The sequence below is a fragment of the Ascidia mentula genome, chromosome 3 (genome assembly GCF_947561715.1).
Source record: "Ascidia mentula chromosome 3, kaAscMent1.1, whole genome shotgun sequence".
Taxonomy (NCBI): Eukaryota; Metazoa; Chordata; class Ascidiacea; order Phlebobranchia; family Ascidiidae; genus Ascidia; species Ascidia mentula.
In genome coordinates, this window is record NC_138568.1 from 8,248,577 (window position 1) to 8,258,234 (window position 9,658).

Genomic DNA, 9,658 nt, shown 5'->3' on the forward strand with positions numbered 1-9,658 from the left:
CAAAACATGACACAATACTCATTTCGCAAGAAATGTATTGTTGACATTGCAACTACATAACGTCTCATCGCGAACCACTGGTAACAAGTTCGCGCAGTTTTAGTGTTCAAATTCTCATTTATTTGGGCGGATGAAGCAAACACGTGACAAGAGCAACTGGGCGCGAAACGGCAACGTGGAGGAAATGATTCACAACTTCCACATATTTCAAACTCGAAACCCATGTGCCTGCAAATGGTTTTTGTTCTTTAATTGAAGTGGGATTTCATTCAATTACCGACATTATTTACGTCACAAACTGGCACAGCGGTAACAGCTTGACCTTCCACACAGAACAAAAAACGTGGTTGCCAAGCCGCTTTTTTTCTTTTGTGACTCTGCTTGTATGGCCTGGACTACTGCGCATGCGCGTGATACCACCGCCCAATAAAAACGAAGAGAAAACGCACGTGACGTCTCGGCGTGGCTGTCACATGCTTCACGAACCACGGGGCGCCATTCGTTGCGAAGCAAGCTGAAAGAGTGGTGGTGCTTGCAACGATCGTTAGGTAATTGTTAGCTAATCGGTGTTCGCACAATTCTTAAACTGGGCTACAAAACTTAATCACCCAAACCAATCGTTTTAACATGTCGGACAATGAAAACGTCGAAGTTAAGGTGGAGGTGAAACAAGAAGCACAGCAAGAAGAACCTGCTGCACCAGTTGCCCAGGAGGAAGAAGCTGTCGCCGAACCGGACATTAAAACCGAACCAGAAGTTAAAACCGAACCAGAAGTTAAAACCGAACCAGAAGTTACAACCGAACCGGAAATTAAAACCGAACAAACTGAAGAAGAAACTCCTGAACAAACCTCCGAGGAAACTCCCCAACTTGCCGATGACAGCGAGGAAACACCGGCAGAAACGAATGGACAAGAAGCTGAAGCAGTGGCCACAGAAGATGGCCAGGGTGAAGGTGATGTCGACGGAGATTCTGACGAGAAACAAGAGAAGAAATTTGAGGAAGGTGCATTAATAAATGCCACAGAGGACAATGATGCGTGAGTAGTAAATATCATATTTTTATTGCGCTTTTGTGCAACATTTTTATACGTAAACGAGTAAGTTTTGAAATGCTATGATGGTTGTAATTTGCGTCAGAGGTTGTTGTGGTGGCAGTTGCCTGCTGCCATTAGGCCACTTCATCGTCCTGCTGAAATTTTTGTACTGAGCTTTTTTTTAGAATATGTATGGTATTTTTGTGTATGGTAGTTGGGTTACTTACAATTTCTTGCTTTTTTTAGAAAAATGTTCATTGGAGGACTTTCATGGGAGACTAGTAGTTGTAAGTTTATAGCTGAAAATATCTTTTTATTTACATAAGCTATGATTATTCAATTTTTCGTCATCTGAACCATTTCTGTGGAATTCATGTAGCTTCGCAATGAGCTTCTTATGTTAATAAAAACATTGTTTGTGTCAATACTTGGCATTTCAAGTTTCTAAACTATTTAGGTGCTCTACGGGAATACTTCGAGAAGTATGGAAGAATTGTGGATTGCACCATCAAGAAAGACAGCAAAACTGAACGATCAAGGGGTTTTGGCTTTATTTTGTTTGAGAATTCGTCATGTGTTGATGAAGTAAGTAATACAGCCTCAAGTTACAATACAGTATGATAGAAGTTGTATTCAATGTTGTTCATGCTTTCAGGTTCTTAAATGCAAGGAACACAGGTTGGATGGACGAAACATTGACCCGAAGCGTGCAGAGGCGCAAAGAAAAGATGGGAAACTTTTTGTGGGTGGAATTAACTATGACACTGATGACGACAAAATTCGTGAGCACTTCAGCCAGTTTGGAGAGGTAAATATCTCTAACAACAGCCACTAAATTATTGGTGATTTAATGCCTTTTTATGCAGATTGATGTGCTTGAAAGACCCATTGATCGAAGCACTGGGAAAAAGAGAGGTTTCTGCTTCATCACATTTAAAAAAGATGGCATTCTTAAGCTGGCCCATGCTGAAAGGTGTCAAGAGCTTGACGGCAAAATGGTATGTTGCTTTCTTGAGTAACTTCCACTGTAATATTGCAGCTAATAGATCATGCATTTTGATGTTTGTTGCAGATTGACGTTAAGGAAGCACAGCAACTGGATCGCGGCAACAGATTTATGGGACGAGGGGGTGGAATGGGAAGGGGTAAATAATTATATTGTTCTATGTGTGTGTTTTAAATTATCTGACAATGATTACTACAAGTTATCCCTGTCTGATGAATGTGTGAACGATAACAACCGCATCGCTATGAGCAGATTTCGTAAAATCAGGATGGTTTAGGCTTAAAAATGTACAGGTTTTAACTTTTCTGTTTGGTTACAGGTGGTTGGGGTGGTCCACCTGGTGCCTATGGGGGCGGTGGTAAGTGTAACATGACATGAACTATGTAGGTAATCTGTACAAAAATGGTGTGTAACCAGAATGTTATATTTCAGGCTATGGGTATGGTTCTGGCTACGGAGGTGGCTATGATAGCTACGGTGGAGGTGGCTATGGCGGTGGGGGCTATGGTGGCCCCGGGGGTTATGGTAATTATGGATTCCAGGGCGGTTATGGTGGTGGAGGTAAGGGATCGAAAGTGAGCCGCCCCACTTTCTCATTTCTTACTTTACCAAAATTTCTTGCAGGATTTTTATATTGGCTTACTTGGAAGCACAATTTAACAAACTTTCCCTTAAACTGGACTCGCATATCTATACAGTAAATGCTTAAAAAAAATTAACAGTGCCACACAAGAACTCTTTTTCCAAGTGTAAGGTAGCAGCAGTGGCGTATTTATTGATTTATTCTCGTTGGCACATCGTTTGACTTTGTACCTACACACTCTAACCTACTAGATTGAAATGCAATTTATGCCACCCATAGTTGACGCTTGTCTTTTTGTTACAGCCCAGGGAGGGTATGGGAAGGCGCCGAGGAGGGGGATGGGGGGACACCAGAACTCATTCAAACCATATTAACTGGTATGGCCACCGTGGTCAATTCCACGGTGCCTACCATGGCTATCATGACTACTAGCTCTCCAAGGTATGTAATTTCTGTTTTGCCATATCTTCACTTCTGGGGTTTATTTTCTTGTAATTTAGATCTATGGTAAAGTATCTTTTTGACCTCCCTTAGCAGATGTCGTGTTTTTTAAAAACAACAAAAGTACAGCGAAAAAAATTAAGATTCTTTCAGCAACAATTTAATGCAATGTGAAAAATGCAACTATAAAACAAAAGTTTTAAAATAAGCAACTGAATAAAGATCAGTTGAAATAATGGGCAAGTTAAACAGATAGATATTTGTGGGTGGCGATAGTGGTGAATGGTAGATTGTGATTTGCAAATCCAGTGATTGAGACTTTCTTCTTTTGTGTTGCCTGCAGAGCGTCCAAAAGTCTTTGTGAGAAAGAGTGTGGCCACGGCTCCGGGCCTAATAGTTTTTTATTAACTTTTTATGTTATTTGGGGATATTGTTAACACGATAGACTCAGTAAACCCTTTTTTCGTAATGTTTCCCCATTTTTAATGTACAGTTGTAATGTTTTGAGTTGTAAAAAGGTGATGATATAGATCTCTTCTATATGATAGCTTTCAGCGTATATAAAGGGTAGCGCAGCATTTAACGATAGCCTCTGCTAAGCTTCGTAAAAGTACTAAGAAAATTTTGGCCTACCATAAACATGCCCTTGCCCACTGTTCTTTCCACCCCTCTGCTCACCACTGCAGCACGACAAATGGAAAGAAACGGATTGTCGAGCGGAATCAATTGACGACGACGGGTAAATGGGACATTTAGGGGCTACATACTGTCATAAATGATTTGCTCATGAACAAGAGAAAAGAAAACAGTAAAATTTCATCCCCACCAGATAATCAATTTGAAGGAAAATGTTTGTGATTTTTTCCTATAGAGTTTTCCACAATTCATAAATGTTTTTACAGGTAAATAAGTGGGTATAAAACGACAATAACCCAAACATTGTGCCTGGCCTCTGTGTTTTTGTTAAGTATTTGGTGCGGTGCAACAATTGCTTTTAATATTAAAGGGAAGTCTGTAAACTCATTTCCTTTGCAGGCACTAAAGTTGAGCAGCTAGTTTCATATTGTTAGAAAAGTGTATCTCGTGGTTAGAAAGTCCCCGAGCTTAGTGAAAGGAGACAACTCTTAGTATTTAGTAACATCTTGTCCTTATCTGGATTCAAAATAATTGTCAAATGAATAGCACCGCACCAAATCAACTAATTGTTACGTTGTGTAAAATATGCAAAAATTCGCCAATATTTTTAAAAACTAGACATTTAAAACCACTAAAGTTACATTGTTTTGTTTACAGCACCGCTTGGCGCCGTCGATTGCAACCCATTCCATCAGCTAATCTATCCAGCACTAGCGGTTGCGTCGCCTACATCTGTACAGTGCGTGAAAATCTGGCACGACGTTTTTCTTCTATACGCTGCCGACGACGAAGGCGCTAAATCATGTTTATTTGTGCTTGTTTCCGTTATACTTTGTTTTTGTTTGCGTCAATAAATTTGTTTAGAAACAATATCCTAAACCCACGTTATTGCCAGTGAAAAGTTAACCCAAAGCAGTTATTAAGAAATCTGTTTTGAAGGCCATTTGCAATGATGCACCTGCCGACTGTTCCGATTGTTTGCGAATAACCGTTGCTGGTGCATGTGACCTACATAGACCTAGTAGTTTTTTTTACATGTTAATTAAGTTCAAAAAACATATTGCACTTGGATGGGAGGAATTATGAAGCCTTCTGGAATACCATGTCACCTGGAGGGGGTTGCTTACGTAAATATTCAGCTAACTTTTGCGCAGAGAGGTGGGCCTTGCTTGAAACCACAATGGATAAGATAAATTACTGATTAATTTTTCTGCAAAATTCAATTGTATTTCTTGGTCCATCATAAAACCACTGATGACTGGGCCAGTGTTTCCCAACCTTCCTTGTATAGCGGCACCCCTGGGGAATTTACAACGATTTTTCCGCACCCAATGGCAACAAACCAATAAGCGACCACTACAAATGCTGCAATCAGCCCTTTTTTCTGATTCTGAATGGGTGTCATTGTGGTAATAAAATTGCTCTCTCGCAATTTTTATGGGTGTCGGCGTTACATTATCGAGAAACCGCACGGTGCAAATTACCAGAATAAATAAAAGGCAAAAGCGGCTCCTAGGTTAGGAACCACTAAAAATACAGTCTGGCGTTTAGGCTGCTCTTTTAGTTCAATTTAATACAACACACAGCACCACGTAACAATCTAATTTTAACGCCTAAACCCCACTATAACTGCCCGAAACTGGCTCAAATTCGCTTAGCAACAGTACGTGCATATATGTATGTGCTCACTCAATTGTAAAATTGATCCCCATGCATTACTGCTTGCTTTGTTGCGTCATCGATATATTGTTACAAAGGACCTTATGCAGTTGTTGATGGCCTCGCGCCCAGTTTTTTAGCGGTTACTACCGTCGTTAGTAAATCTTCGAACAGTTTCAAAACGCCAACTCCACTCAAAGCCGATGTTTCGTAATATGGCAGCTTTTTTGAGCTCGCCCATTTGCGTGCCTCTGATGTACTGACGCATCCCTTCTGTAGACGAACAAAAATCATCATGTGGTTTGGGTTTATAAGTTGTGTTGTCATAAAACAATGGCCCACAGTTTCCGAAAATGTTGTTAAAAGTGGTGAGCTTTTCCTTATTTACGAAGATATTTTTAGATATCCTATTTTATTAGCACCCTTTTTCATAACTTTTCGCAACAGGAAATTTTTTTTAGGGGTTCAAATTTTAGACTCCACATTTATGGAACTCGTTTATAACTAATTGAAACGTAACCAAGTCTAACAATTTAGCAATTTAAAAAAACACACAACAGAGCTCATACAAAAAGATAGCAAACAAAGTCAATACTTACATTATTCCGCAAGTCGGCTTTGTTTCCAACGACAGCAATGGTTGAACTTAAAGCTCCGAACTTACCAATTTCTCGGATCCAGTTATCTAGAAAAATTAGACATAATTGGAATATACCGGTAGCATTTATCACAGCTGCCTTACCTAAGTTTTCAAAGGAAGAACGATTTGTGACGTCAAAAACAATAAAACAAGCTTCTGCCCCTCCGTAAAGCTCGTTTCTGACGTCATAGTATTGCGGATCGCCAGACAAATCCCAAAGATGAACCTGTGAAGAGCAAGACCAACTCAGTTTATGCTAAAAACAATAAAAAAAAGTGTTTTTGGAATAAGAAAACTCGGGTAAAATTCTTACCCGCAGCGGAATTCCTTTGATATTTTGAACCTTAAATCCATAGTCCACGCCAACAGTCGCGTGATAACATTGACTGAATTTGCTTTCACAGAAGTGCTTGATCAGGCAAGTTTTGCCCACGTTGGCATTTCCGAGGGCCAGGACTGCAAAACCGACATTAATTTGCACACGCTTTGTAGGCATCACGTAAAACAGAAAAGGAATACACAAATGAGAGCCTACACATGATCAAGGAATCAAAACACAAATCATTTATCAAAGCAACTCACTATAGCTTTATTATACAAGGACTGTAATTTGTGACGAATCAACAGTAATTTATATATTCCGGTTTCGAAATTTGTCACAGCGTAGTAATACATAAAAAACAACACAGTGCATCGATTTTCTTTGCAGCCGTAACAATTTTAATTTTGGCGTAAATGGTAATAGCCGAAGCATAAAGGTATTTTCCCAACCTTTCATCCAAACAACGTTTTCCACCTTCTTGCGAACACTTCGTTCGATCGACCCAAGGTCGCATTTGATGTCATCCATGTTAAGCTTCGTTTCAGCCATAATAGCCAATTTTCTTTTGAATGAACTTTAAATTTGTTTCAAATGAAGTGGTAAAAACATTTCGTGTTGCGTTATTCACCGACGCCAACAAGCCCGTCTGAATACATATAACTTTTCGGAACCTGATCTCTTTCCTTAACAATCACAGATGTGTCCTGTTCGTATTAAATTACAATGAGCAATCTCTGCTTGGGCAAAACAATTCGCTTGTCGTAAGTTAATATTTGCTGATATTAAAAAAAACTGCCAGAAATAACCACTTGCAAACAAATGGCGAAAATTATAGCTTCCTTCCAACGAAGAACTACTCAATAATACCTCGCTGTGTCACTGGCGATGATGACGGTCAAAAAAATGACATATTGCAGAGCGCGGATGTTGGGTACAGCGACACAACTGTTACAGCATTTCGCAAGCGTTTTTGCGAATTCCAAGGTTTCAAACATGGCTTCTTCCTAACATTTATGTAATCATCCCATCAAATAAACGAAACAAAAAACGAAAAAAAAGTGCAAAACGTGTGTCTTGCACTTATAATTAAACTAAACCCACATATACATTTTAAATGGCCACTACCATCAGGTATGACTTGCACAAATGCTGTATTGTTTTGATAACATACAACCAGTAAATTTCAGCATACAATCAGTATTTGATAACATACAATCAATATAAAATTATAAATTTGCAAAAAACACAATCCTACTGTGGAGATAAAATGACTTTATAATGTAAAAGAAGTTTTACTATTGACCTGTATTTTAATACTCTGATGAGCTTTAACAAAAACACATTTAAATGAAATTTGATAAAATAAGCATAACCCATATAAATCCATTCATTTGGAGAAAAATAACCTGCACAAGAAACAACCACAAAGTTTATAGCTGTTCCAAATGTTGTGATGCACAAAAAATCCTTTTATTGGCACCCATGTCAATTTATTTTTTTCTGTTTTCTGTGTGTTACTGCTTTATTGCACAAGTACATAAGGCAAATTTACAATTACAAAGGAAATCATGATTTCACTATATTGATGCATAGTTTATTGAATTGCTAACACCGATGTCCCTTATAATCTTGGGTCTTTAAATTAATGACCATCCACCATCTATCACATGTTCCCCTCCAGTAATAAATGATGACTGCAACCAACATCACAGGTATAAAAAATTGAAACAGTAGAAAAAACAAATGTTAATGGAAAAAACAGAGGGGCAAAATGTTCATAACTAACGGTCAATAACAATGACCATGAACCAAAACCGAAATATCTGCAACAAGAAATGAATGACAATTAATAATAACATACCTCATCGCCAGCCAAGAACACTGCAAGCTGGGCTACTTCTTCTGGTTTGCCAAATCTCCCTGCAGGACTTCTGGCCTCAAACATCTTTTTTGACTGTAAGAGTTTCAAATAATATCAGCTGTAGACAGGCAAGTTATACTTTATGACTGAAACAAAACTATTGAATATATACCATTAATACAGGCTTTGTATACCTCTTCTGGGTCCATTTTAGAGTTGCTTGCGATTCTTTGGTTCAGTGAAGGCGTGTCTATTGTTCCAGGTTGTATACAGTTGCAGCGAATACCGTCCTTAATAAAGTCGGCAGCTATAGATTTTGTTAATCCAGTCACTGCAGCTTTTGAAGTCTGATAAACACACCTGACATAAACACCTGCATGAAAACATTGACTTGTTGAGTTTTTGATATATACAAATTCCAAAAAAACAGTTAAAATAACTAAACACCAGGAAAACGCAGTAATGAAATCATGAAACTTTTCCAACCTTGAAGCAGAATGTCCTGCTTTAAAATTTAACTCATTATCAATATATACAATGTGAAACCTACCAAGACGATTTGAAGCAACAGATGACATGTTAATAATGCTTCCCTTTCCTGCTTTTCGCATCTTGGGCAAAATTTCCTGAATCATATGATACATGCTTTTCACATTAACATTCATTGTCAAGTCCCAATCTTTTTCAGAGCATTCCAGTATTGTTCCATGATGTACGACACTGAAAACATTGTAATTTTTTTTGTCATAGAAAGTCACCAGGTAGTGAAACATATATGCAAGTTAAAAACGTAACATAAAATTAGATGGTTCAAAGACATATGACTTTTTTTCTTGACCAGAAACTTTGAGCAAATAACTAATTCACCAAACAATTGGTATTTACGATTTCATATAGCAATTGCAGCTAATAAAAATGCTGCTCTTTAACAGTGATTTAAACAGTGGTTCTAAATAAATGGCTTATATATGCCAAACATCCAATGTACAAGTGCAGCTTTATATATTTTGTCCCAAGCGTTATTGCAGGTATAGCACGTTGTAAGCAGTACAAACCTACCCAGCAACATTGAAAAGAACATCAACTTGCGTCAAAGAAGCTGCAAACTTGTTAATGGCTTCTCTGTCTGTTACATCGAGTCTATGAATAACCACTGAGCCATCTTTCTCGATTTCCTTCAGTTTCTCAAAGTTAATGTCGGCTGCATGAACTACGGCACCTTCTTGCGCGAATGCCAATGCCGAAGCACGCCCTATGCCCTGAGCCGCAGCGGTTACCACACATACTTTTCCATCTAAACGGCCCATTTTTAATCTCTAGGATAGACTTCACTTTATTAGCGCTCAAGAAATTGTTAACCGTTTTCTTTTGGCAAGTCACATGAAATACAATCAAAAACGTCAGTGCTTTGCACGCATGACTGACTTTTGCAAACCGATCTACAAATAATTGATATTGTTCATTGAAGATAAT

General features: G+C 38.4%; 3 protein-coding genes and 1 non-coding gene across 7 annotated transcripts; 2 read left to right on the forward strand and 2 right to left on the reverse strand.

Moving 5' to 3' along the window:
* The first annotated feature begins 494 nt into the window (after positions 1-494).
* On the forward strand, positions 495-4,575 carry LOC145894752 (heterogeneous nuclear ribonucleoprotein D-like-A). 4 transcript variants are annotated; one of them, XR_014401574.1, is made up of 10 exons: positions 495-1,040; positions 1,284-1,324; positions 1,495-1,622; positions 1,693-1,845; positions 1,904-2,035; positions 2,110-2,182; positions 2,363-2,401; positions 2,476-2,604; positions 2,930-3,067; positions 3,411-4,575. XR_014401574.1 is itself a non-coding variant. In XM_082983398.1 (10 exons), the coding sequence occupies exons 1-9, from the start codon at positions 628-630 to the stop codon at positions 3,056-3,058; spliced, it is 1,251 nt and encodes a 416-aa protein (XP_082839524.1). In that variant the 5' UTR covers positions 495-627; the 3' UTR covers positions 3,059-3,067; positions 4,361-4,575. The 4 variants fall into 4 exon arrangements, 2 of the variants coding, with proteins under 2 accessions (XP_082839524.1, XP_082839525.1); XR_014401573.1 differs by having other exon boundaries at positions 4,361-4,575; XM_082983398.1 differs by having other exon boundaries at positions 2,476-2,618; positions 4,361-4,575.
* Positions 1,114-1,213, forward strand: LOC145896444 (small nucleolar RNA SNORD16). Its single transcript, XR_014401893.1, has one exon. It is a non-coding gene; the product is annotated as a small nucleolar RNA SNORD16 (small nucleolar RNA).
* Positions 4,576-5,264: 689 nt separating the features above from the next.
* On the reverse strand, positions 5,265-6,944 carry LOC145895093 (dnaJ homolog subfamily C member 27-like). The gene is made up of 5 exons (XM_082983846.1): positions 6,774-6,944; positions 6,316-6,458; positions 6,105-6,228; positions 5,962-6,047; positions 5,265-5,635 (listed from the first exon to the last, which is right to left on the reverse strand). The coding sequence occupies exons 1-5, from the start codon at positions 6,871-6,873 to the stop codon at positions 5,465-5,467; spliced, it is 624 nt and encodes a 207-aa protein (XP_082839972.1). The 5' UTR covers positions 6,874-6,944; the 3' UTR covers positions 5,265-5,464.
* Positions 6,945-7,467: 523 nt separating this feature from the next.
* Positions 7,468-9,539, reverse strand: LOC145894297 (dehydrogenase/reductase SDR family member 6-like). The gene is made up of 5 exons (XM_082982838.1): positions 9,245-9,539; positions 8,736-8,905; positions 8,380-8,558; positions 8,186-8,278; positions 7,468-8,018 (listed from the first exon to the last, which is right to left on the reverse strand). Exons 1-5 carry the CDS (start codon positions 9,490-9,492, stop codon positions 7,962-7,964), a joined length of 747 nt encoding a protein of 248 aa, XP_082838964.1. The 5' UTR covers positions 9,493-9,539; the 3' UTR covers positions 7,468-7,961.
* Positions 9,540-9,658: the final 119 nt, after the last annotated feature.